The 27874-nt window shown below is 42.3% G+C and overlaps 2 protein-coding genes across 14 annotated transcripts in view; one reads left to right on the top strand and one right to left on the bottom strand.

Moving 5' to 3' along the window:
* Positions 1 to 11351, top strand: part of osbpl8 (oxysterol binding protein-like 8) — a 108463-nt gene extending 97112 nt beyond the window's left edge. For 8 of the 13 annotated variants that reach the window (XM_036133668.1, XM_036133672.1, XM_036133669.1 and 5 more), the window contains 11 exons: positions 258 to 354; positions 455 to 553; positions 634 to 731; positions 985 to 990; positions 1629 to 1718; positions 1949 to 2085; positions 2294 to 2479; positions 3977 to 4130; positions 5471 to 5573; positions 10055 to 10160; positions 10242 to 11351. In XM_036133668.1, the coding sequence (XP_035989561.1) occupies positions 258 to 354; positions 455 to 553; positions 634 to 731; positions 985 to 990; positions 1629 to 1718; positions 1949 to 2085; positions 2294 to 2479; positions 3977 to 4130; positions 5471 to 5573; positions 10055 to 10160; positions 10242 to 10371 (1206 nt within the window). In that variant the 3' untranslated portion in view covers positions 10372 to 11351. The remainder of the gene's footprint in view (positions 1 to 257; positions 355 to 454; positions 554 to 633; positions 732 to 984; positions 991 to 1628; positions 1719 to 1948; positions 2086 to 2293; positions 2480 to 3976; positions 4131 to 5470; positions 5574 to 10054; positions 10161 to 10241) is intronic. The other 5 variants (XM_036133674.1, XM_012879369.3, XM_021324946.2 and 2 more) reach the window with 3 other exon arrangements.
* Positions 11352 to 17265: 5914 nt separating this feature from the next.
* Positions 17266 to 19887, bottom strand: LOC105937835 (zinc-binding protein A33). The gene has a single exon (XM_012879360.3). The coding sequence runs from the start codon at positions 19715 to 19717 to the stop codon at positions 18518 to 18520; it is 1200 nt and encodes a 399-aa protein (XP_012734814.3). The 5' UTR covers positions 19718 to 19887; the 3' UTR covers positions 17266 to 18517.
* Between the last annotated feature and the right edge of the window lie 7987 nt (positions 19888 to 27874).

Raw genomic sequence — 27874 nt, 5'->3', positions numbered from 1 at the left:
GTATTTGTTTTCAAAATAAGAAAAATTACAGGGTAATTCCTTATTTTTCATTCATCTCAAATTGAGAGCCTTTTTTTTTTTTTACATCCGTGTCCCGGGTGTGTGTGTTTTAGGCTTTGTTTTACTGTAAAATAACAGTTTTGTGTCACATCTGTGACAAACTGAACATCCTTTTAGAGTAGTGGTTCTATAGTTTTCTTCCAGCTTACTTCTACTATTACAAGCTGTTTTTTTGGTTACTTGTAAACTCTTTTCAGGTCTCTCATCACCCACCAGTGTCGGCCTTCTATGTCAGCAACAGGAAAGACGGGTTCTGCCTCAGTGGCAGCATCCTGGCCAAGTCCAAGTTCTACGGTACAACCAACCTCAATGTTTTGATTTTGTAGCACATCAAGTCCATCTCCCCTGTGCATGGAGATTACTGATGAATTTCAACATAATTATTTACCTTTAGGAAACTCCTTGTCCGCCATATTAGACGGAGAAGCTCGTCTTACATTCCTCAACCGAGGGGAGGACTACGTAATGAACATGCCGTACGCTCACTGTAAAGGTTAGAGTGCAGCGCACAAAGCTTTGTTTTACTGCATTCCTGGGTGATCTGTGCTGACTGATGTTTGTTTTATATGAAAGGCATACTGTATGGAACCATGACCCTGGAGCTGGGGGGTCAGATTACCATTGCGTGTGAGAAAACAGGCTACAGCTCTCAGCTCGAGTTCAAACTCAAGGTACATCTGCATTTTTTTAATGAAGATTTATGTTGATCATCACATAGTAGGCGATAGTGTTGGCCTTGTCTAAACAGAAGACCTATGTTGTTAAACTAGTGGATCAAAGGAACAGAAATGTAGTTTGATGTTTGCGATGTCTCACTCCTCCATTAACATTTCCACCATCGTACCTCTTTACCCTCCCCCACATAACACCCTATCACCCAACCCCGACTCCCACCATTATTACCTGCATTTTAATATCATCTAGCGACAGGTATGTGCAGGATAGATCATATTAGTACAAACTGGACCGGTGCTGTTACAGTTTTGAACATCTATCCTGAGTTTTATTTCTATTGCTATTTCTATTTACAAACAATAAGGTAGACCAAAGTGCTTTACAAGTAGTTTTGAATGAAATAAATCAAACATAACTAATAAAATTGACCAATCTGATCAAATCGACTAAGAATAAGGCTTTCAAAGTTACGGGTTCGACGTCGCAAACCAATTCTGGCATGTTTTTACAATAGTTTAGCATCTTTTTAATGAGACCTCTAAAAACAATTTTGAGATTTCTCTGGCATGTAGTAAATCATTAATTGGCCTGCAACAAGAAATGTTCAATATCGTTTAATATCAGACTAAGAGTATTTTTCCATACGGTGAATGTAAAATATGTTGTTTGAATTGTGGTTTAAAAAAACCCCAAACAAAATATTTCAAAATAACTACAGCAAATGCGTTTCTTTCCCTCCACCCTATACTCTGTTTGGTATTAATGTCCTGTGATTGTCCTCCATTTTGTTTTTCTTGTCCTATATACTCCTACTCCTACTCCTCCTCCCTTGTCCTTAATTCCTGGGGGTTCCCTTTACCTCCCGTCTCTCGTCCTGTGTCTCTTCCCTTCAGCCGTTCCTGGGCAGCAGCGACTGTGTCAATCAGATCTCTGGAAAGATCAAGCTGGGAAAGGAGGTGTTGGCTACTCTAGAGGGACACTGGGTATGACCAATGCTCCATATATTGTTCTCAAAAACACTTGGTGTCGAAACGTATAGATTTTGTTTTAATAAAATCAATGCATGTCTTCAGATTTTTGTTGTTGTATAACGATGGAGACAAAGATTTTAGAGGTAGTAATAAAAAAAATAAATCAGTTGCTATAAAATCCTAGTTTCTAACCAACTGCTTAGAACAGGAAAAAGTTTCAGTGTTTGGTTTTCCTTTCACAGGATAGCGAGATCTTCATCAACGACAAGAAGACTGGGACGGTGGATACTTTCTGGGACCCCACGCCAGAGCTGAGGGGGAACAGGCTGACACGATACACCGTCCCACCAGAAGAGCAGGGGGAGTATGAGTCAGAAAGGTGCACTTTGATTTAAACTTTATTTATTCCTTAATCAATATGAATAAGCAGTCATCTCCAAAGGAGCCACCCTGCATTCACCCTTTTTCACCATTTTTTTGCCCTCTGTTTGCTGCTGTGTGGATGGTTGGTTTTGTGATGACGACTCTGAAGAGAAAGTCAGCTCGATGAATTTGCGAACATTTATAAATGTTTTATCCCCATCCAGACTGTGGCAGCATGTGACTCGTGCCATTAACAGCAAGGATCAGACCGAGGCCACCAACGAGAAATTCATCCTGGAGGAAGCCCAGAGGAAGGCAGCCCGTGAGCGCAAGGTCAAATGCGAGGAGTGGGTCCCCGCCTTGTTCGAGCAGGACCCCGTCACCGGAGAATGGCATTACAGATATGCAGAGTGAGTGGCTTCTCTGCTGCCTGTGAACCAGTGAGATTTGAGTGTTGGCAAAAACGTCTGCAAGGCCAAAAATTACTGCCGACCTGCACTTTTAGCATCCAAGTGTTTACAGCTTTGAGGTATTTTGAATGTTGTTACAAAAACAGATCATAAAATAAAAAGTCTAACCTAATTAGATCTCTTTAAAGTTATTCTCATTTGCTTCTTTATCCTTTCTTAACGGAGTAAGCGTGCCATCTCCTGGTGGCTGCTGTAACTGCAGAGTTTAATACAAGCCTACTGCTTGCTTGTCATAGACGGGAAGTTTTAACCATAATACACAAAAACCACCTCTTTGGTTTTAACAAAACCCAGCTGGAGGTTAGTCGAATAAAATACATCAGAGGATTAATGTTTTATAATGTACAAAGAAAAGTGATCATGGTAGATTGTGTGGTTATTGCTTATCTGACCTTTTTTAAGCAGAATGCCTCTTGAGACTAATATTTGATGTAAGCGTTTGACATTAATATTTAAATGCATAAATCAAATAAACTATTGTTATTTACGTACAAGATTATCTGCCCCCTTTTGCCACAGAACTCTTTAAAAGAGCTTTAAACTCTCCCAGAGAACATTAAGCTTTAGGATACCCTGAAGAATTTTCCATGACAAACGTGTAAAATAAGAGACGACAATTCTGCCAAGGTAAAACTAAAAAAGTTCATGGTACTCTAAACACAAGCCAGCTAGAGGAATTCAAATCATAAAAAGTATTTGAAGGTGTTAAAAATGTTCTCGGATAAGAGGAAAGTTTACCCAGTATAATATTTTACATAAAAATATACCAGAAGTGCTGTTTCATCAGGCTTAATGAGGGTCATAAACTACATAGTGATGAGTTCTGTATGAGAAATTTGTTTCAAAATGTAATTAGCCAGCACAAGCTGGGTGAATGACTAAGACTGTAGTGTAAAGCGCTTTGGAGGTTGTCAAGACTAGTTTAAGCGCTATACAAGTACAAGCCATTTACATTTACCATTAACTTGGAACGAGTTGTTTGAGCAATTTATCATTAATGTGCATGCTGAAGAAAAAGCATCCAGCCAAATACCCAAATGTTTGTAACATGATACTCTCTCAATAAGGTTCCACTATAGAAATATCAACACTATATCATTTCTGGAAAACACAAAAAGAGTTTTATTCATAATCAGAATCAACTGCCTATAGCAGCTGAATGGTTCTTTGCAGTTCAGAGATCGACCACACGAGTAAAGTTTAGTATCGTCTGCATAAAGGTGAACTTTAGTTGTGGACATATTCCTCTCAATTTTTTATGAATAATTATGGGAACTGAAGTGAGTTATGGTACTCACTGACCACCATCAGCAGACCACCATCAACAGAATCTAGTGTGAAAAATTGTAGCTGTTTTGCTTGTCCATCGCCTCATATGTGCCCCCCCCCCCCCCCCCACCAAGTCTGCTAATTTCTCCGTCTTGTTTCGTTCCTCAGCACAAGGCCATGGGATCCTCTCAACGACCTGATTCAGTTCGAGAAAGATGGCTGTATCCAGACCAAGGTCCGACACCGCACCCCTATGGTACGTTCTGGCAGTCTTATTAGTCTGAGTAACCAGGGGCCGCGGAGGGACAATTGCAAGTGCCAGGTAGGTTGTCCTGCTGAAAAGGCATGCCACCGCCTCATCCCTCCTTCACGCATCAGCCGGTGCACCGCCTCCATTGTCGCTTCATCTCTTTGTGCCATCACCTCTGTGCTGCCACCATAATTGCCTGGACTGTTCTGTGTCTTAAATTTTTTATTTAATTTCATTAATTTAAACTTCTTTGTCTAACGCCGGCTGCTCTGTCCTCCTCATCGTTTCTTTATTATGTCTGCATGACTCCTCAAACACTAACCCTTATGTAGTTAAAATTAATTTAACAGAATGATTAATTCGTCTTTTTTCAGAAAACTTATCAAAAGAAATAGCTTTTTTTTCCAGGAATGAATGTGTAGTAACCATTTCCGGGGTACCACAAGCAGTGATCCTTTAATTCGATTTCTATCTGCTCTTTTTTTTTTTTTCATCCCACTACCTAAATCAACTAAATCCTTCAAGGGAGAGATTTTGTCATTATAAAAACAGCCCCCTCCATTTTCTGCCGTGCTTTATGTTAATGTACCCTTCTAAATAGGAAAGACAGGTAAACTTGCCTTACTTCAGGTCATTGAAGTAAGGCAGATGGGTATTGGTCTTTAATTGGTCAGTAAATGGCTTCCCGTTTGAAACATCTGATTCAGGGCTCTGACTGTAAACATGAACAAGTTTAAATGAGAGGTATTGTAACAAACAAGGCTGGATGAGGACACGTGTATCTCGCCCCAATGGAAGGAAGGTAAAAAAATATAGAAATAAAAAGCCTCCAAAGCTCAATTTTACAGAACTGCAGCATAGTGGTTTCTGTTGGTCTACGCAACAGCCCTTTATTATTTTAGTGCTGCTGTAAACATCTTTAATAGTGGGGCTAGTAATCACATAGAGTGACAGCTAATAGAGAGGGTTGCATAACCAAAATCATGTCATGGAGAAATGTACTGTACACTTTGTGAACCATATTAAAGTGTTATTTTATATTAGCAAAGTGTACTTTTTGTTAAAAAAAAATCTATCAGATTCTAGCTGCAATGTTTAATTTAAGCAAAATTTTCAATAGTTCAACAAAGTTGTTGTCGTCACTACAAATAGTCCTAGCTCTTGGCAGGTTGGTTATGTTTGAGTGCTAACTGTGTGCCTCTGATTGTGTGCTCTGATGTAGCAGCATGTCTCATTTAGCCGCCGTTATTCGCCGGGGGTGGGGTTTCCTGCGTAATAAACTCAGTTCTATTGTTTTTTTTTTATTCTCTTTCTTTTTGTGTGGACCTTTTCTGCTTTTTGCTCATAAGGAGGTGTGTTTCACCTGTATATCTTATCTGCTTGTGTGTGTCCATTTGTGAACGTTAAAATAGGTAACGGTGCCAAAGAGGAAACACAAGAGTGACAAGCCCAAGAGCCCAGAAAGCGGCTGCTCCTCACCGGAACCTGACCGGCATGACTCATCTGGCAGCGAACGTGAGTGGCTTCATCAAACATGTTAACGCACACAGACCTGAGCTACACTCCCTGGCAGAGTGCTCCGAAACAGCTCAGGTTTATCTGATCTTTAATGGTCATTGTTCAGATGTTTCCACAGCTTGATTGGAGTCCACCTGTGGTAAAGCAGATTGAACATGCTCTCTGTCTGGTGAAAGTATCACCATGTGCAGAGCATATCAGGACAGAAACCAGTAATGAGGTCATAGCAATTATCTGTAGACCACCTTGACCATTTGTGTCAAAGTCTGGGGAAATCTGGGGAAGTCTTCATTGAACTTTTTTAAAATCACTTTGGTCTCCCTTATTTAGAGAAACGGTCTAGAAACAACAGGAGGCTCCTTGGACTGTGTCATCAGGGAGGATCATTGCTAACACACCTCACCAGCTAGGTTTTCATGGTACAGTGGCACAATGGACATGGCTGCCTGAATTTGGCAGAAATGCACCTTAGGCTGTCTATCGAAGCTGCCCAGACCAACCTGACTCATGTCAAGTCGAAAATACTCTAAAACAGGCGTGCCGAGCTTATCAAGACATCAAAGGTGCTTCAACAGAGCATTAAAGGTATACTATGCAACCGGGGTTGATTTTCCAGCGAGGCTCCCCCCAGAGGGTGAAAGTAAAAGTGCACTGTCATAAAGATGTTATGGTTTCTCCGTCAAGCCATGCACGGTTGTTTTGAGCTTAGCAGACAGGCGAACGCAAGGAAAAGTAAAAAAAAAAACGGCAGTACAAACAATGACTAACACAGTGAAAGTATGAACATCAGGGTTTCCCGCAGCGCTATCTTGGCGAGGCGGCCGCCTAGCCAAACTGACACTACCGCCTCGCCAACATTCAAAAAAAATAAATAATAAAAAATAATAATAATAAAAAAAAACTTGATATGCTTGCATTTTTATTTGACGTTAACACGCGGTTCTTTGTTGTTGCTTTCGCGCGTGCATATAGTAAATGGCAGGGCAAAAACACATGGAGTTCTCGACGTAAAGCAAGACCGACTCTCGCGGTCTTGCACGAGACTTCTGAGCCTGTGGGTGCGGGCCGAGGGCTCTTGCAATTGCAAGTACGGTATTTCCCCCACAGACCACCAGGGCGGCCGAGAAAACCTTTGTTCGACCGGAAATGACTCATTTAATCATCCAAAACGGTATGGAACACATTAATTAACTGAAAAATGTTGCATAGTATGCCTTTAAATAAAGGCTGGTAAAACTTTAGTCTGTGGGAATTTGTTTCTGTTTTTAATTTTAAAAAATTTGCAGAAATTTAAAAAAAATTTCAGTTATGAGATAGGTGTAAAATTTTGAGGGAAAGTGTATTTAATCCAATTTGAAGTAAGGATATGACATAAAATGTGGGGAAAATGAAAAGCTTTGAATACTTTGTCGATGCTCTGTAAAGCCATCATGCAGAGGCTGTATCAGGATTGTTTGCCATCACTAGGACTGATAATAAACAGAGTTAGGGCATTCAAGGATATCAGTCCATCCGTCGTCTTCCGCTTACCTGGGATCGGGTCGTGGGGGTAGCAGCTTCAGTAGGGAGGCCCAGACGTCCCTCTCCCCAGCCACTTGGGCCAGCTCCTCCGGGGGAATCCCAAGGCGTTCCCAGGCGAGCCGAGAGACATAGCCCCTCAAGCGTGTCCTGGGTCTTCCCCTGGGCCTCCTCCCGGTGGGACGTGCCCGGAACACCTCACCAGGGAGGCGTCCAGGAGGCATCCTAACCAGATGCCCGAGCAACCACAACTGGCTCCTCTTGACGTGGAGGAGCAGCGGCTCTACTCTGAGTCCTCCCCGGATGACTGAGCTCCTCATTCTATCTCTAAGTGGGTGACGTGGCAGAGAGGTTAGGGAGTTCGTCTTGCAATTGGCGGGTTGCCGGTTCGATCCCCCGCACTGACTGTCTCTGTCGTTGTGTCCTTGGGCAAGACACTTCACCCCCATTGCCTGCTGGTGGTGGTCAGAGGGCCTGGTGGGGCCGGTGTATGGCAGCCTCGCCTCTGTCAGCCTGCCCCAGGGCAGCTGTATCTACTAGCATAGCTCACCACCGTCAGGGTGTGAATGTGTGTGTGAATGACTGAACTGTAGTGTAAAGCGCTTTGGAGGTCATCAAGACTATTTAAAGCGCTATACAAGTACAAGCCATTTACCATTTACCTAAGGCAGAGCCCAGACACACTACAGAGAAAACTCATTTTGGCCGCTTGTATCTGGGATCTCGTTCTTTCGGTCACGACCCAAAACTCATGACCATAAATGAGGGTAGGAACGTAGATCGACCAGTAAATCGAGAGCTTCGCCTTTTGGCTCAGCTCTCTCTTCACCACAATGGATCGGTACAGCGCCCGCTTCACAGCAGACACTGGACCAATCCGCCTGTCGAGCTCCCGTCCCATCTTCCCCTCATTTGTGAACAAGACCCCAAGATACTTGAACTCCTCCACTAGGGGCAGCACATCCTCCCCAACCCGGAGAAGGCACTCTACCCTTTTCCGGCTCAAGTCTATGGTCTCGGATTTGGAGGCACTGATTCTCATCCCGGCTGCTTCTCACTCGGCTGCGAACTGCTCTAGTGAAAGCTGTAGATCACCCCCTGATGAAGCCAATAGGACCACGTCATCCGCGAATAGCAGAGACGCAATCCTTAGGCCACCAAAACGGACCCCATCAACACCTTGGCTGCGCCTAGAAATTCTGTCCATAAAAGTTATGAACAGAATCAGTGACAAAGGGCAACCTTGGCAGAGTCCAACTCTCACCGGAAACGAGTCAGACTTACTGCCGGCAATGCGGACCAGACTCTGACACCGGTCATACAGAGACCTGACAGCCCTTATTAAAGGGCCCGGTACTCCATACTCCCGAAGTACCCACCATGGGATCCCTCGGGGGACACGGTCGAATGCCTTCTCCATATCCACATAACACATGTAGACTGGTTGAGCTCCCATGCCCCCTCCAGGATCCTGCTGAGGGTGTAGAGCTGATCCAGTGATCCACGCCAGGACGAAAACCACACTGCTCTTCCTGAATCTGAGATTCGACTATCCGACGGACCCTCCTTTCCAGAACCCCCGGAATAGACCTTACCAGGGAGGCTTAAGAGTGTGATTCCTCTGTAGTTGGAACACACCCTCCGGTCGCCTTTTTTAAATAGGGGGACCACCACCCCAGTCTGCCAATCCAGGGGCACTACCCCCGATGTCCACGCAATGCTGCAGAGCCACGTTAACCAACACAGCCCCACAACATCCAGAGCCTTAAGGTACTCAGGGCGAATCTCATCCACCCCCGGGGCCTTGCCACCGAGGAGAACCCGACCCAGAACCCGACCCAGAGCCCTCAGGCTCTGCTTCCGCAATGGAAGACGTGTTGGTGGGATTAAGGAGGTCTTCGAAGTATTCTGCCCACCGACGCACAACGTCCCGAGTAGAGGTCAGCAGAACACGACCCACACTTTAAACAGTGTTGATACTGCACTGCTTCCCCCTCCTGAGACGCCGGATAGTGGACCAGAATCACTTCGAAGCCATGTGGAAGTCTTTCTCCATGGCCTCTTCGAACTCTTCCCGCATCCTTGGCGACTAGCCGAGCCACCTGCTGCTTCGACTGCCGGTACACGTCAGCTGCTTCTGGAGTCCCACAAGCCAATAAAGCCTGGTAGGACTCCTTCTTCAGCTTGACGGCTTCCCTCACCGCCGATGTCCACCAGCGTGTTCAAGGGTTGCCACCGCGACATTCAGCGACAACCTTGCGGCCACAGCTCCGACTAGCCGCCTCAACAATAGAGGCGCGGAACAAGGTCCATTCAGACACAATGTGCCCCGCCTCCCTCGGGACGTGTTCAAAGCTCTCCCGGAGGTGGGAGTTAAAGCTCCGTCTCACGGAGGACTCTGCCAGACGTTCTCACAATATGTTTGGGCCTGCCAGGTCTGACCGGCTTCCTCCCCCACCATCGGAGCCAACTCACCACCAGGTAGTGGTCGGTGGAGAGCTCCACCCCTCTCTTCACCCGAGTGTCCAAGACATGCGGCCGCAGATCAGATGAAACGACAACAAAGTCGATCATTGAACTGTGGCCTAGGGTGTCCTGGTGCCAAGAGCACATGTGGACACCCTTATGCTTGAACATGGTGTTTGTGATGGACAATCCATGACGAGCACAGAAGTCCAACAACAGAACACAACAGTAGTTTTCAAGGAAAACTACTATTCAGAAATTATTACCTTTTTAATTCTTCGCAAACACAAAAATATAGAGAAGCATTACATTTAGTGAAGAAATGTGTATTGATGCAAATTTGGTTTAAGTAGCTCCCAAGTAAACCCTAATTTCCATATAGTGCAGGGCTCCTATGGAAACCTGTGGGTTCCACAGTTTCCAAATTATGGGATATTTACATAACAAATTGTAGGAATCCAGATAACAACTAACACTGATAAATCCTGTTGCAGGACACAAAAGCAAGCATAACAGTCGACTGAGAAAAAAGGGTGCAGACCTCAGTGAACTTCAAAGTGCCATCGAATCTATAAAGCAGACGCAGGAGGACATAAACAGGTGAGAAAAACATCCACTTGATGTTGGCTACAAGTATGTTCTGATGCCACACATGTTAAAACTCCATGTCTGTGTTTAAAGGAGCATCACCGTCCTGCGGAGTCGTACAGTAGGCCGGGCTGATAGCAGCTCCTTCCTCCAGCAGCGGGACTACGTCATCATTGCTTTCCTCATCGTCCTCCAGGTTCTGATCAACTACATTTTCAAGTAGCAGCCAAAAGGCCCCCCTCACACACACTTGAACTACGACGACTAAGCATCAAGATGGAGATTTGTAGTCGAGCGGACCTCCAACTCCCCCGTTCTCTATGCTCAATAAACCCATATACTAGCGTCCTGAAAAGCCGAAGCCTCGACTCAAAAAGAGACCGTTTTTAACACATATTTATTTGTCACCATCACCGTACCGAATCTCTATGGAGATGCGTAGATTTCAAAGACGAAAGGAGCAGCGGTGAGATGTCCCCGGAGGAGGGAATTTCATGTGAAAAAAAGTCTCGACTGCCTCTCGGGAATTTATATTAATTTGCCTTGATATTAAAGGCAAAGACAGCAGCCATCTTTTTGCTGTTGTTTATTTTAGTTCTATTTTTTTATTATTTTATTTTTTAATGGAGTGATGCTACTCCGATGTTTCACATTTCACCTGAAATGACAGGGAACCTTTTTCTCAGCAACAAGGACCACCGCTCAGATTGTAACACATGCAATCCCTTTCATTTTAATGCATTTTTCTTTTTCTTTTCTCTGCTCTTATCATATCCTGTGTTTAATTGAAGTCTGCTCGAAACATAAAACAGCAAAAACACGATAAAAGGGAAAGATAAACAGAGTGGTCCAATCTGTGTGACTTTTATTTTTGTATTATCAGATCCTCTTATATTAACTCGTTTGATTCCGCTTGTGGAAATCGAAGACAATGACAACAACACAAGTGACAAAAGGAATAGAAGCTATAGAACTCCACTTTTTGCATTCAAAATCATTGTTTAGGAAAGAAAATCCAATGTTTGACACGTCATATGTGTATATTGTAAGTAGCGTGTACAAACCAGGGTGAACTTTGGAGACCATTTTTGTCTTATGGCACAAATGCACTGGAAATGGGGGACATTGGCATTGTTCATGCACTCATCCATCATATCTTTTCAGCATGGGATCAAACAGATGCTCTCATTAAGGAAAAAAAAATAAATACATAAATAAAATAAATAAATACATAAATAAATAAAATTATATATATATATATATATATATATATATATATATATATATATATATATATATTTATTTATTTATTTATTTGTTTTAACTCTTTTAAAAACATTTTGGTTACCACTGCCCTTTTATTGTTCTAATTTAAGAGAACTGAGCTTGTTGTGGTTGAGATAAGCAATCACCAACAAGGTTTCAACAAAGGTTAGTGCAGCTCTCTGTCTTCTTAGGTCTAATTTTGTAGTTTTGAAATTAGTTGTTTTCTAGTTCAATGTGACAAGTGAGTGCTATATAACACCCGTTATCAGTCTCAATAAATCCATAACAACTAAAGTCTATTTGCTCAAACCAGTTTGCTTTTATTATTAAGCTTTCCACCAATGTGGTTCTAGTGTCAAACTGGGTCTGGTACTGTAGCTGGAGATTCACTGGTTCTGTAAAAAAAAAACAGCAAACACGACATAAATCAAACCATTTATGTTGTCCCTGCAAGCAGATGAGTAGAAATGCTGACGCCCCATCCAGACTTTTAGGTTCCCAACACTGACACATTTTGCTCAAGTGCAGGAACTAGCTGAAACCAGGTCCAAATCCAAAACTTTATTTAACCTTTTAAAATTTAACCTATTGCACATGCTTTGACTCCTTAGCTTGCAGTAGTGACGCAGCATCCTACTGATGACATTCAGGATGCTGCAGTTTCTGGGATCGCTTTTTCTGAACAGATATTTATCCCCAGATCAGCCTCAGTCTCCAGCTCAGGTTTTCTTGCTTCATAAATGCTACTATAATGTGGGAAACCTGAATGGCTTTGTCATCAGCTAACATTAGCATGTTTCTGCTGGGGTTTTATTTAAGTCCTTGATAATCTAAGTAAGTTATTCCCCTGCTTCAGGACTGAGGCTTTGTTGCCGAGCACAACAAGCTGGTAGTGCAGACTGCAATCGCTCAACTTGCTCAGGGAGCGGCTGACATAATCAGACAGTAGACCTCAAACAGGCATCTGGAACTATGGCGTCATCAGGAACTCCTAGTACAGATAGTTTAAATATGCAATGATCACAACTCCAAAGCAACACCTTGAGTTGGATCCGGACCTATTTTTAAGCAACTGTTGGGGTACAGTTAAGCCCAAAGTTTTAGGTTTAAAACAATGTTTTCATTTTCTCAGCAGTTTTTTCCAATTGGAAGGGAAATTAATGTTTAGGGATCACCCAGCCAGAGCCCTGGCGTGAGAGTCATTGAGGGAGGTAAAGATTAGGATGAGAACCTTTCAACCTCAAAGACATTAATCAGCTAAATAACCTGTGGAAACATACCATAAGCTTTTCAGCAATTACCACAAGGATGAGATTGCTGTAATGCCAATAAAGCTTTTTCCATTTATTATTGAGAAGCTTATGATAATATAATATTGATTAATACACAATTTGTTTAAATAAAAAGTAAAAAAAAAGTTTCTTTTCAAATCGATGTTCATTTTATCTATTAAGAGATGCCTGCCTGATTTTCTGTCAGAAAAAATAATTTTTTTAATAAAATAATTTTAAATCTATATCTACGAAGGATGCCACTCATTTTAGGGTGAACTGAAGGTTACCATTCTTTACAAGGCCGACTTATGTCTGCTTGGTGTTTCTAAACAGAGCTGCAAATTGGACGACGATTCAGGATTCAGTTTATAGATTCAGCTGAAGATCGCACGTGTGATAACAGCTTTGCACACTGATCTTTATATGCTGTGCTAAGGACCAGATTGGATTAGAAAGGCCCATTTCACTGCAAAACCTACCTGAAATAATGTAAACAATGGACTTGATGTGTCTGCTAATTTTGTCTTAAATGAATCACGTTAGAAACTTGGTGCTCGCCAACCTGTTAACTGACTGTTGCCGTCTAACCCCAGCTCCTTACAGAGCAGCTTCTTTAAAGCCTTGTAAAAATAAAACCGGCCTTTTGGTGCGTTGGTTAAAAACAGGTGCCAAGCGAGTACCAGCAACAGTTTAACATCTGAACCGGATTGGTGGAAAAATATTTTTAAACCAAGCAACTGCTTAGTGTGCAGAAACAGAAATGTAATAGATGTATCGCAGAAATAGACTCCAAGTAGACAAAAAAACAAAACAACACCCACTCCTTCACTGCCTGACTGCAGCGGCTTCACTGCACATCCAGCAGAGAGCATCAGTCACCTCCTCCAGCGCATTTGAGCCTCAGATTTTAAATATGTGACTTAGATTAGATACGTTTGAAGCTCTTCGCCAGAGCACATAGACTTGTAGACCTTTTTCTAACTGTCGCCATCTACGAGCATTCCAGGTGTACAAAAACCTTCTAGCCAAACTCTGTGCGTAGAGTAGAAGTCGGTTCAACTCACTGTGTAAATATCGGAGCCACGGCTCCTCCAGAGCAGCACACAGACACTGTCACTGTGTGCACTCATCGTTCTCCTCAAACATGTTTGAGTTAGAAATGTAATCGACTAGTTCGTAAAGATCCAGCTAAGTTTAGGAGCACTGTTTAAACGTGTGTTTCATTTCCGTCTTCGCCTGTTATCATGTTAGCCTTGTCGACGTTTACATATCCGATTGCCTCCTCCGTCAGCAGACTGTTAAGCGATGGAAGCTTTGGGACATTGAGACCGGTAGCATTGGTAGGAGCCGGCTGTACCCTTGGACGTGACCCGGCTGGCCCGAGCGTGTATGTATGTGTGTTTCCGTGCATCCTCATTGCCTCTGGTGGCAGAATGTGGAGAAATAAGTATATACCAGTGCCTTTTTGAGTCAGACTTTGGGTGAGGTGGTAGCTCAGTGGAAGTGGAGAGAGGGCAGGAGTGGTGTGGGCAGGGTAGAAGAGAAGAGTAGTCCGGGTCCAGGTCTTAAAAAGGAAGTTTAATGGGAGATCTGTTGGTGGGGAGGCGATGTCGGACCTGGACCAGGACTGTGGTTAAGTCCCTGCAGGGTTGTAGTGTGGACGTGCCATATGAAGTCTGACTCCACAGGTAGAAACCCCGCCCAGCTCCTGAAACACCGCCTCAGTAATCGTGATGCGTCTGTAGGTTCCCGAAGGCTGATCCCTGCCACAGGAGAAAGAGTGCTGTTTTCCTTCTCTCTCTCTCTCACTCTCCCTCGTCTTCAACACACCAAACATGGAGGGAAACGACCATTTTTACTGTTTGTTGTTGTTGCCGTGTCTGTGAAAAACTGTTTTATTTATTCCTCTTTTGTATGTGGGTTTATGTTGAAGACATTTTTCAGCTCATAGTTTTAGGCCACTGTTCTTTTGTCTTATTTAATGTTCGTTTTTTTTCCAACAGATTTTAAACACATTACTTTTTATTCCACTCCACATCAACATCTCAACTCCAAGGACTGTCCAAACTGGGCGTGCCCCAATCACTCCTCACTTATACACACATTCCACACCTTTTTCCTATTCAAGTAATTTAATATATTTACTGTATCTCCATGAAAGCTGTAACTTCTTGGAAGTTTATGGTCACATGTAACACAATAAAAACAAATGTCCGACTTTGTTCTGTTGTCTGTATTTAGTATAATGATTGCATTCGATCAATGCTGTTAAAATGCAGATTTACTGAATCTATAGGGGATGTTCTCTTCTCGGACTGATTTCACACTGGAGCAAAGTAGAGATAAACGGCATAGTTGGCGGGAAACGGTGTTATGTACTCCTTGTTTCATCTCAGGATATTTCAGATTTCCAAGCTGGGAAAGGCGACTACTTTTCATTTCTTCTCAAAATGTACAAATTTTAAACTCCCAATTTATACATTTCGCTTTGTGTGTTCCCTGAATCCCAGATTGTAACATTGAGGTTACGTCCAATATGGCTGCCACACAATAAAAAAACAGTCAGCGCTGCAATAGCAAACAACTGATTTACATTTAAGATTTTGGTTACATGAAATGTGACATAATGCTCCTTACAGTGTTACGAAGCATGAAAATATGGTGTTGGCGTGGATCTCTGACAGGAAAACATTTTTTCCAGTAAGCACAGCAAATACTGGTTAGCAGACTTGAAGCTGGATTATTGGTACTTTTGCATCCCATTTATCTCAGACCCCAAGGTCAAGAGTGATTGATTAGTTAGATTGCTGTGACATCCAACATGGTGTCTACTGAACTACAGCCGCGCACCTGAAAGCTTTAATGCGGCTGGGATTGTTCAGGCCTCCTCCTGAATCTTCTGGAGTCTCAGATAAAGCAAAGCACGCAGAATTGTGTTAAATGCATTATAGAAATCAAAGCACATGATCCTCACAGTGCTGTCTGCCTTGTCAGAATGACAATGGGTCCTATAGCTGCTTGTTTGCTTCCTTGGGTGGACCAGCAGGAGTCTCTCTAGGACCTTCATGATGTGGGATGTCAGGGCAACAGGTCTAAAGTCACTGAGGAGTGATGGGTGGGTTAACTTTGGAACTGGAACCTTCTCCTTTGTCGGGCTAAGGTTGAAGAGGTGCTTTAGAATCCCACAGAGCTGCTCTGCACAGGCCTTCAGGACTGTGGTAGTCACCATCTGGACCTGCAGCCTTTTTCCGGTTCAGTCTCTCCAGCTGACTTCTAGAGACTGAAAAGTGGAAGGTACAGTAAACCTGATTTGGTTGAGAACAAACATACAGAAGCAGAAGGGTCCATGGCTGAAGCCGAAGGTGAAACATCTGAGGTATGACAGGGAAGCTTTGTGCCAAAGTAGGGTGTGATGTCTGTTTGGCTGTGGGTTAGGATTAGGATGTATCAATAGATACCAACTGCAAAAGTGTTACTGTGATATAGCGTCTATGATTTAAAGTCATTTTAATAAGATGCCAAAGAAAAAGCTGCTAGTGACCTGACATTGCTACAATAATACAAGGTTGTCCCTCCCCCACCTATTGCTGTGCCCTGATAATCAGCTGGCTGAAAGGGGGCTTCTGTAATTTTCCCCCACTTGTAACAAAGGTGTTTGGAAATAGTTTACGCTGCTATTAAACAGGGAAGGTTATGGATGGTAAAGGAGCACCACCCATCAAATTGACTAAATTTAGCAGGTGTTAATTCTATATTTTTACTTAAGTCTATGCATCTAAATCAACATCAATACATATAAATGTTATGAATAAAATATTACTCCAATTTTAGCAACAGCATATTGTGGCCATTATATAGATTTTATAGATTATATAGATATCTTCAATATCGGCACAAACTTCACAAAAACTTTCGTATTTCTAACAATGGTGTAAGGTTTGCTGCTTCTGGACCTGAGAGCAGTGGAGGCTTGTTTTCTGGAGTGCCGAATTGCGCTTTTCTAACTGGCCATCTAATGAACTTGCCTGGGTTTGGCTTTTGCCACAGGAACTGTACTTGTCTGACTGTCTTATGTCAAGCGTAAAGTTTGGTGGGAGGGGGGCTCTGGCGTGGGGTTGTTTTTCATGAGCTGGGCTTGGCCCCCCTAGTTCCAGTCAAAGGAGTCCTGAATGCTTCAGCAGACCAAGAGATTGTTGACAACTCAATTCTCCCAATGGCCCATTCATCTTCTAACATGACTGAGCACCAGAGCCAAAAGCAATGTCCATAAAGACATGGATGAGAGACTTTAGTGTGGATGACCTTGTCTGGCCTGCAGGGGTCTGACCTCAACCCGATGGAACACCTTTGGAGCAGACTGAGAGCCAGGACTTCTCGTCCAACATCAGTGTCTGACCTCACAAATACGCTACTGAAGGAATGGTCAATAATTCACTCCAGCAGCATGTGGGCATCCAGGAAGAGTTGAAGCCATTATAGCTGCTAAAGGTGAACCAACATTATATTGAACCCTAGGGGTTAACACTGGGAGGTCACTTAAGTTCAAGGGGTCAATAAGAGCATTTCAATGATCTGGATGAATTTTTATTTATATAACATCTTTCACAGATAAATCACAAAGTGTGTTACAAAACACAAAGAAAAATAAAGATTACAATTAACTAAAAGCCAATCTGCACAAATATGTTTTTGCTGCGTTTAAAAAATGATCAGTGAAGTCGACACAGTGAAAAACAATAGAAGAGAATGAAACAATTTGGGCACTCCGGCCTGAAACGCTCCATCCACACGGGTCTTAAACCTTGTATGTGGGACTAACTATAGTCTCTGATCAGCTGACCTCAGAGCTCTGACAGACTGGGCTTGAGCACATCTGAGATATATTATATAGTTTATTATATAGTTTAAAATGAAACCTTAAATTTACTGGTAGCCAGTGAAGTGAAGCCAAGATGGGGGTGGTGTTGAAATTCTCGCCGCAGCATTCTGCACAGTGAATACAATGATGCACAATAGAGTTGTCAAAACAGGTCAAAAGTCCATTCCAATAATCCACCCGAGACTAAATGAAAGCATGTAAAATCATTTCTAATTCACACAGAGACACCATAGAGTTGAGCTTCCCAAATTATTGCTTGGAATGGTGATTAAAAGAAAAAACTATGATACCTATCCAGGATCAAAGTTAAAGATTAGGTTTTGTGTTAACAAATCTAACTTGCCACCAGAGGGCATTAAAGAGCTTTTCAACCAGGTTGGAGGGTTTTCTTGCGCCACAAATATTCACAAAAACATCTATACCGATACACCGAGTTTACACATTTATCTAACCATATCAGACAGTTTAAACATTTCAATACCTCCCAAATATTTTTATTGGGATTATAATTATTCAGAACCACTTCATGGCATTTCCAGTAATTGCTTGAATTATTGGTTTAGATTAGACATGAACATCTTAAAGTAGGGTGGAACATCCCTTGTTCATCCAAGCTGTTTGTTATCAACGGTCAGCCGTCCCTGCTCTCAGTTCTTCAGCCAAGGACGTTGACAAAGGTTAATAAAGCAGAGCTGCTCTTCCTGTACCTCTCAAATAACAGTTTGACTAACATTTGATATCAGTCCCTACTGCGTCCAAATTATCCGTACTTTGCTTTATAGGCCTTTATTCGACATGGAGGAGGAGTCAGTTCATTGTGTCTCTAGACAGGACCCTTACTTTCTTTTCCACACTTAAATGTATCAGATCAATCCAAAACACAAAGAGTCGCATATAACCATCCTCTAATAGATTATTTTTGTCTTGGTTTAAAGAAATGACAAATGACGTCAGTCTAATGTCTGACTGATGCTGGAGATGATCAGAGGGGCTGAGTTTTGTCCATCGTCACTTGGACAGGGACTGAAGTACGGATGGAGTTTCTCACTGAAGTCACATGCAGTGAAAGAGAAGAGGAGGTGTGCTGCTTCAGCATCATAAAAGGAAACCAGACCTTCCTCGTAATCTACAAACACCCCCACCTTTTGGGGCTTTGACATCAGAGACAGAGGCTCAGAGGGGCTAGTAAGGGCTCTGTAATGACCGTTTCTTAACCATACAACCCAGTAGCCGTTTTCAGGGCAAATTGTGTTCTCCCCTTTCCGGTTGACGGACTCTCGGACCACTCCTAAGTCCCATTTAGTTTTCCCTTTAACTTTCACCTCGTAGTAAAACCTTCCTGAGGAGAAGCTCTGCCTTCCCAAGACTCCAAAGGAGGACAGTCTCTCTGGCCTGTCTGGGAGAACCTGTTCAGCGTCACCGCAGCTTACTCTTTTCCCATCATCAGACAGGACCAGGTAGGGATTTGCCGTATTTGGATCCAGAGTCACATCCACCCCGTACAGCCGGACTTTCTCAAGCTCGACCCGACTGGACAGCTCCTTCATCTCTTTGCTGATTCTCTCCAGCTTAGCAGCAGCTGTCCTCACCGTCACGTCGCAGGAGGACTGGACCGTGACCCTGGTCCAGTCCTTCATTGGTTGGGTGTTTTGGAGAAGATATGAATGCTCTTTGGTTTGTGCCGGCTGCATCATCTCTGACCGTTCTGCCATCAGCTCGGAGATCTCCTCTTCCAGCTGCTTTATGAAACCTTCTGCCTGTTTTTCTGTTTCTTTCTGTTTCTGTTCAATCACGTCCTTAAAATGGTCCAAACTTTTCTGTACAGAATTGATCAGACTGGAACAATTCTCAGCGATGGCTGTCGTGGCCGTGCCTGCGTCCTGCTTGCTGAGCTTCACCGACTGTTTAAGCTGCTCAATCTTCAGTAATCTCTCCTGGATCAAATGCTCAACACAAGCTCTGGTCTTCTCTGGCGTCTTCCCCCTTTCTTTACACTCTTCTGTCCTCTGCTTGTGGTTGGCGCAGACATCACACAGATGCCCTTCTGAGCAGGGAAATACTTGTCCTGACAAGCTCCTGGCATTCCTGAAGCGAGCAGCCATCCCAGATATAAAGGTGTTGATCCGCTGAGCTGGTCTGGGGTCAAACATGTCTTTACCCAGGGTAAGGTGCTGGTGATGGCTGATATTCCTGTGCTTTGTTATGCACGACCTACAGAAGTTGTGCTCTCGTGGTATGGTGACCGGATCCGTGAGCACATCCAGACAGATGGAGCACAGAATGCATTAACTTGAAGCAGTGGCCATGATAACCCGCCACTATCAAATGAGAAACCTGTGAAAACCAACAATAACCCTTTACAAGATTGCAATCTTACTTTAAAAAAGCATGAAAATGTCTTCATGAAAATATCTGTTTATTCAAAAGGTTATTAAAATGTTTAACTCCAATCCCCCCAGAGAATCTTCTAGACAGAGAATTTGTGCCATTTTTTTTTTAATTTTTGTTTGCTTGTTTCTGTTTTCTTAGTTGCTTTACTCACCTGTGTTGATTTGATCGAAGAACCCCAAGTGAAAGTTACCCTGAGCGAGTCAGTCACTTTTTGTTTTTCCCTGAATAAAGTAATCTGGGAAACAGCCCTGGTACTCTTAAAACTCCGCCCCTTCTTTCATCCCTCCCTCAAACAGGATTTTGGTTTCATATTGCAGAGTTTCTATGAAACCCAAACAATAAATCCTCCATGTCACTGGTGGAAAAAAAGAATAAAAAGGACACCAACATTTCTGGAAAGATTGTGTTCAAAATGGATTGTCAGGCATCTGCAGTATGCCAAAAGTTTTTCAACAGCATTTAAATTTTTATTGTATAGTTAAGCCAAATTAAAAGCATTGTTTGCTGCAAATGCTTTGTATATATTACGGAAGACTCAACATTTCCACTGATGAACCTCTCTTCTTTAAAGCTCCTTTAATTCTCTCTGGAAGCTGATGCTGGATGTTAGGTTCTGGACCAAACCCTGACTAATGGTGACCCATTCTTGCTTCAATATCTTATTAGGACCCCCTAGGATTGTAGGTTTCTATTTATCCACCTGCCTTTTCAGAAGCAACTGCAGGTTCAGTGGTTTTCTGTTGAAACCACACAGAACTCATGGTAGCTCTCAACTTTTCGGCCTGTCTTCAACGTTCATTGGGCGAGAGGGCGACTTCTGTTGGTTGCTTTAATGGGTTCAAAGGTAGCAAAACATTTAGCAATTACTGGCTGCTGAGTTCCCTAAAATAACTGTTGTTTTTGTTCTAATCTAGATTTTCATCCATAAATAGTGTTTGACTGCATTCTAAGCCCTCATCTAACGTGAACAGTGACACCGGTTGTCTGTTTTGTTATGGTTTATATATATATATATATATATATATATATATATATATATATATATATATATATATATATATATATATATATTCTTTAACAGCATAACACTGTCACGCCGGTTCCCCGCAAATGTGCTGACAGAGTGAGAGAGTATCTCCTTCTGTTTTGTTATTTAAGACTCAGGAAGGGTCGGCCTTTCAACATTCTCAGAGACATTACTGCGCTGCATTACCCAGTTGTCCAGTCGCATTGTAAATCTATGGGAAACACACACAGACTTCCCTTTCATGTGACAGTAATGCTAAGTAAAGTGGAAACACGCTCTCTTGTATTCAAAGAGGCTTCTGCTAATGCCTCCCACTTGGTTCCAGTGCAGACATCAGAGAGAACTGGTCCTGGTTTGGCCCGGGGTGTTGTCCCTTACGGACAGCTGTCAGAGCTGATCAGCTTTTTCAGATGCATGTGATGACATTCAGCTCTCTGATACTGGATAGATGCAGTTCCAGTTATTCTTTGTCAAATTCTGAGTCAACTGTAGACAAAACGCTGGTTCAGCCTTTGGGCTGTGCTTATCATCATTAATGCGTCAGGGATGAGGTTGTCAGGGGGAAAGTTAGTAAGATATATTCATGAAGAAGCAGTTTGGTAAATATATATTTTTTTAAATGACAAGAAAGCCACCACTTGGAAATCTAATAAAAAGAAACAACCGCTTATTAACCCATCCTGTGACTAAGTTAAAGAGATCTGTAACTTAAGAGATTTGGATTTAGGATTTAAGGATCCCACACCCTGTTTTTATTTGACTTCTTTTACATTTTCTGTTCCTGTGTATGTGTGGCGTTTTGCATGTTTTAATTTATATTTGGTTTTAAAAGAAAAGCTACAAGGGTTGGAGAACGCCAATGTCGTGTAAAGGAAAGAAAACAGATGTCTGTGAGCGGGAAGGATCTCCTTTGATGGTTATGTGTTACAGCAGATCTGAAGAAGCGTTGAACTGAAAAACTCTGTTGTTGGAATACAGTCTTGTGAAAGGAAAAAAACAAAACAAAACCAGAGACTCAAAACCTTTTGAAATATCTTCAGAGATATTTCAAAAGTGGAAGGTGTGGAGGTTCTGTCCCAGACTCTGTTGTCCTCTGGGTGGGCCTCTGCTCCGTGGGGCAGCTGGTTTCCTGGGTCTTGAGGTCCTCTCTGCTCGCTTCTGATGGTGGAGGGTGAAGGGCGGTGGACCTCTGACCACAATTTATATAAGACCTACACCACATATTTTGGATGATCACACTCACATATGCACTCATAATAGAGTAGCTGTATTGTCCTGTAGTTCTCCCCACTAATGTCAATAGTTTTGTTCCATATTCTTGCTGCCCGTATTGTTCCTCGGTTTTTTTGTTAGTTTTGTCTCTTTGCAGGTACGCCTGGTCTCCCCGTGGGATTTTTTTTTTTGTGGCAGGTGGTTGTCCAGTATTGTAGTTTTTGTCCATATGTTTTCTTTTTGCCTTTCTTTCTTTTACTCCATCATTGTTATTCCTTGTCGCCTCTTCCTCTGTCATGTTTGGCATCACTTTGTACATAATCCCTTAACAGTAATAAAATAAATGATCGTGAGTTGGGCATCAAGGGAGGATTTGTAGGAATAAAGCTTCCCTCAGTAAGGCAAAAATGTTTGGCATAACTACAGCCAGAGCACCATTCTGCCGGCTGTGAAGCTGGATGTGACAAGGGAGAAAAAGAGTGGAATGAAAATGAGCCAAAGTAATTTGAGTAATTAAGTCTGAACAAATCTTACTGGATTTGTAAAGCTATTCTCACTATCCTTTTCCAGCCTTGGCCTGCAAACACAGCCGCCTCTGAACTATTCCTGATCAAGCTTTTATCATGGCGGCTATTTTTAAGCAATATCCTCATTAACCTAATAAGAAACTACTAAAACCAATCTACCTAAAGGGTAATGCTGTGGAGATTAAGAACAAAAAACTAGCTCAGGATTCATCCAACAGATAAAAAGTGGATTAACTCCAGTAAATAGTTTGCCACCCACCCACACTTAGCTAGATTCCCACTCTCAATATAAGGTGTCTCATATTCTATTATTCATAATAGAAAGTCTTCAAAAACATGCCTGTGCAAATTCTCAGTTATCCGGGTCATCGCAACAGCAAACAGGCTTCAATTGGAGGCTGTTCGTGCGCTGCTGTTTTACAGCTCAGTCCTCCAACACATTACATCAGCATCTCATCATGATTCAGGTGAATCATGATGAGTACCACACTGACACCAAGCTATAGCTCCTAATGACCCAGAACAGTGGCGGGTGGGTCAATGATTTGATCTGACTTTGAATGTGCCGAGGAGGATGGGCCTCCATGTTCTTAAAAACAGCAGTGCTCCAACTGCTGGTTGCTCAGGTGTGAGCCACCAGAATTAACAAAGACTCCTGGATAGGTGGCAAAACATTTCATTTTATTCATATACCTAATCCGATAACTCACTCCTTGAACAAATGAAGAACAAAACTTAGCCTGTCTGATGTTTGGAAATAAAGGTTGGAAGTAGCCGAATCTTCTTTCCTATTTTATGGATTGCGTAAAGTTACATTATTAGCACACAGACAGGATAACCTCCCACATGCATATGTGTTTTAACCTTGCTAATGTGGCATGCTCAGTGCAAACAGCTAGGCCATGCGCTTGGGCACTCCAGGTCACTCCAGGTCAATTTTCATATCTCTGTTTGTCACCCACGTGCTACCAGTTTGATTCCTCCTGATTCCGTTAGCCACCAAACTACCACTGGATAACAGTGTATTTCTCTTTGTGGTTAAGCATTTTCATAAATTATGCCGATTGTCTTAAAAGGCTGAAATCTCGTGTACAATTTTGTTTAATTGCAAATTATTTTCTGACAACTTTGTATCACACCCTCTTTCCATTGACTGTAGTTCTTGACCGAAAGCTGACTAAATTATAGCAAAGCATTCAACTGTTTCTTTTGTCAAAGTAGGTACTGTATATGTTCAAACCAGGAGAAAGCCTCAAGCAGGATATAAACAAGCAGTAACAAAGAGGACTGAGAAGACTTGTGCTTTCGGACCTGTCCCAACCAATCATCCCACTTCTGACACCAAATGTAGATGTTTGATGATGTTCAAACCTAAAAGAAGATGATAACAAACATTCATAAAGAAGACCATACAAGGGAAATAAGGTAACAGGCCAAATAGGTTTTTCTGGGCTCTCCAAAAGATTTTATGTTTTCAAAATAATAACATCAAAGTCTCATTATTGGCATGACCTGGCACAAAGGTTATATGAATTTAGCAAGATTGCAACTTAATCTTGACCCATTAACTCAATCGTGTCTTTCATTACATTCCCATGTTGCTTGATTGGGAAGCAAATAAGCAAATATATGAATAGAGATGCCAAAGTTATTTACATAAATGAAATACATCTGTTTTCCTGTGAATCCCAGCCGCTTGCTCTGCCTGTTTTGGTGGTTCCTCAGTCCACATCGCCTGATCTGGTCTCTCCCTACCTGCATCATTTGGTCTCCTGCTCTTCCCAGCCTGCCTACACCTGCTGCCATTTCTCATCTGCCTAGTTCTGGTTCTGCTTGCCTGCCTGCCTCACCTGCCATTATTCACCCTGTCAATAAACCTTTTAAAAATATGTAACTCTGTGTCCGATCGAATATCGGGTTCACCAACAGTAATCATTACACCATGTGTTTTAAAAAAACGTAAAAACGCATTAAGTAAACCATTCTAAATAAACCATTTAACTTTTCCTGTTTATTTCGTTGCCAAACTTCTCCTGTGTCTCTGGTTGTGGCGCCGGTGTCCGGTTGCCAGTGAACTACTCCAAGGGAAAACTGGTTGTCTAATCAGCGGGCATGCGGCTATGTGACTAGCCGAAACGTGGCTGTTAAGAAGCAGCTCCGGGGTCCTTCATGTGGGTCTCAGGCCTGTGAAGGGGGATTGCAGCATGGGGTAGTGGGGCTTCCACTCGACTTCCCTGGTGTAGCTGCTCCTGTGGGGCCTGTGCCGATTGCAGCGTGCGACTCTCAGCTTGGCATGGCTGCAGGTGAGGAAACCGCTCCACACTGTCAAGTCAGCTTTTCTGCAACAGCTTAGAAAATTCACAAGGCTGGTTTCGGCATAGATGGATCCTTTACTCACGCATCTGGTTACGCAGAAGATAGACTGCAGACTTAGCTCTGATCCAGCCGGCAGTTCTCCAAACTCCAGTCGGAACCTCCGCTCTGCAGGGGGAGTGTTCTCCCCTATGCTGCTCCAACGTAGCAGCGGGAAATGAGGGCGATTGTCTGTGGGAAGCAAGCCTTTATACAGTGAGCACCCCTGCTGTGAGAGGCAGTCCCTGTGTGCCTGCAACAGTCTCAAATTTCTTTGCTTACAACTCAGTCAGATTTTTCCTCATGGCTTGATTGCGCAACATCTGTATTTGCAAGAAAATGTACTTATAATACATTCCACAAGTAAAAAACATAACAATGTTGCTAAGTTCAATGTAAGGAACATATAAACAATCACTTACTGCACTCTTTTTAAGCGCACGTTGGAAAGCAATATCCAGATCATAACCTCTTCAACAAGTTTACAAGAAAAAATCTATTAGAATTTTATACTGCTGCTTTTCTAACTTACTATAGAACATAGCTGTGCATCAGTGCTCATATCGGCTTGTAGACAAACTGCAACAACAGCATCCTTTTCTGTTTAAAGAAAACTATTTTTATGTTGCTACTGGTTCAATTTTCATTTTTACTTTTGTGGCACTAGTGGCCTTAATTTGAAAGTAAACAGACAGGAAATGGGGATGAGAGAGAGGGGGAAGACATGTGGTAAAGGTCCACAGGTCGGGAGTCAAACCCACCACAGCTGCGTTGAGGACGACTGAGTTTTGCCCTTTGAAATCTGGTTATTTTTATTACATGTCAACAGCTCATCACATTCAAGTATTTGTGACAGACTTTTCTGTACAATACACTTAATTGATTTTTAAGGTTCTTCAGAAGAGACAAAAAAACAATTCTTCATAACTTTACTACATATTTTATTTTATTTTATTTTATTTAAGACACCACTTGTAAAGTATTTAAGTACTTAAATTTCTCATGGAAAGAATACCTCCTGCATTTGTTTCAAGGTCTTCCTCCTAAACATTTGGGTAACAATTTCTTTTCTTCTCAGAAATTGCATTTGTTTCGTCTTGGTGCTGAATGAGTTAGATGTTACTGTTGCTAGGATACATCACCCTTAGGATTTGTCTGCTTTTCTTCAAAGCTGGGAATGAATCAGGAAGAGGCGAGCATCGGAACTGGCTAACAGGAATAGTACAGCAGAATGTTAGAATGTAGCTGGAAAAAAAATAAAAGGCGGGGAAGTCTTCAAGACAAAAAGGGGACTAGGAAAATAAAGAATAAACATTACAGAGGGTACTAGCAAGCATGTTGGAAGGATTCAATGTGAAATGGAGATGGTAGTGGCAAAAGGTTGAAAAGATGAGTAGCAAAATAGAAGATGGTAGCCATATAGAATAATAAAGGGAACATCCTCGGTTTTGAATATTACATAATCCACCTTCCTCTATTTTCATCCCCCCCCCCCCCCTCCCCCTGGCATTGTGCTGACAGTGGGCTGTCAAACCAAGGTCATTTGGTTTGATTTAATGACAATTCCTGCCCTTTTCATAAAGTATGTCAGTTAAAAGATGACATTTAAGGTTGTCCATTTCCATCACCATTAATTACGCACTGTTTTAAGTTATTTAATGTTTAATAAAAAACTCGGTCTGTTAGGTATTGTCCAGTGAATATCAGCCCAAACAGCTGATATCAGGACAATAGTTGAAAGGAATGATTCGAGCGCTGGCCGTCTTTTAGCAAGCTTTGCCAGGCCTTTACTGCCGCTGTCTTTAGTTGGTGCTTGTTTGTGGGTCTTTCTGCCTTAAATTTTGTCCTGAGCAAGTGAATTGTTGATTGGGTTGAGATTTGGTTAATAACTAGGCCATTGCAGAATATTCCACTTATTTGCTTTAAAAAAACTTTTGGGTTGCTTTTGCAGTATATTTTGCATCATTGTTCATCTGTACTGTGAAGCACCATCCAATCAACTTTCCTGCATTTTGCTAAGTCTGAGTAGAAAGTATATCCCTATACACGTCAGAATTCATCTGGCTGCTTCTATCTTTTGTCACACATCAGTAAACACAAGTGACCCAGTGCCATTGGAAGCCATGCATGCCCATGCCCTCACACTGCTTCCACCATGTTTTACAGAAGATGTGGTGTGCTTTGGATCATGGGCTGTTCCAATTCTACTCCAAGCTTTCTTCTTCCCATCATTCTGGTACAGGTTGATCTTAGTCTCATCTGTCCAATTCTGGTCTTTCTATTTTTTTATGGTGATTAATGGTTTGCACCTTGTGGTAAATCCTTTCTATTTACTCTCTTGATGTCTTCTTTTATGGTAGCTTAAATGCTGATACATCTACTTCCTGGAGAGGGTTCTTCACTTGAATGGCTGCAAGTGAAGGGTTTTTCTTCACCATGGAAAGGATTCTGCAATCATCCACCACTGTTGTCTTCCATGGATGTTCAGGCCTCTTTGAGTTCACAGGCTCACCAGTCCTCTCTTTTATTTTTCAGAATGTACCAAACTGTTGATTTGGCCTCACCTAACATTTATGCTATCTCTCTGATAGATTTCTTCTTTTTTTCAGCCTCAGGATGATCTGTTTCACCTCCATTGAGCTCTCCCTTGACTGCATTTTGTGTGCTCACAGCAACAGCTTCCAAATGCAAACGCCACACCTAGAATCAACACCAGACCTTTTAACTGCTTAACTAACGACAGGTAAATTAGGAAGGAGACCATGCAGCCTTGTTATTTATTTTGCAGTCTTCTGAAT

This window comes from Fundulus heteroclitus, unplaced genomic scaffold (assembly GCF_011125445.2).
Source record: "Fundulus heteroclitus isolate FHET01 unplaced genomic scaffold, MU-UCD_Fhet_4.1 scaffold_66, whole genome shotgun sequence".
Taxonomy (NCBI): Eukaryota; Metazoa; Chordata; class Actinopteri; order Cyprinodontiformes; family Fundulidae; genus Fundulus; species Fundulus heteroclitus.
This window is presented reverse-complemented; position numbering and strand designations above follow the sequence as displayed.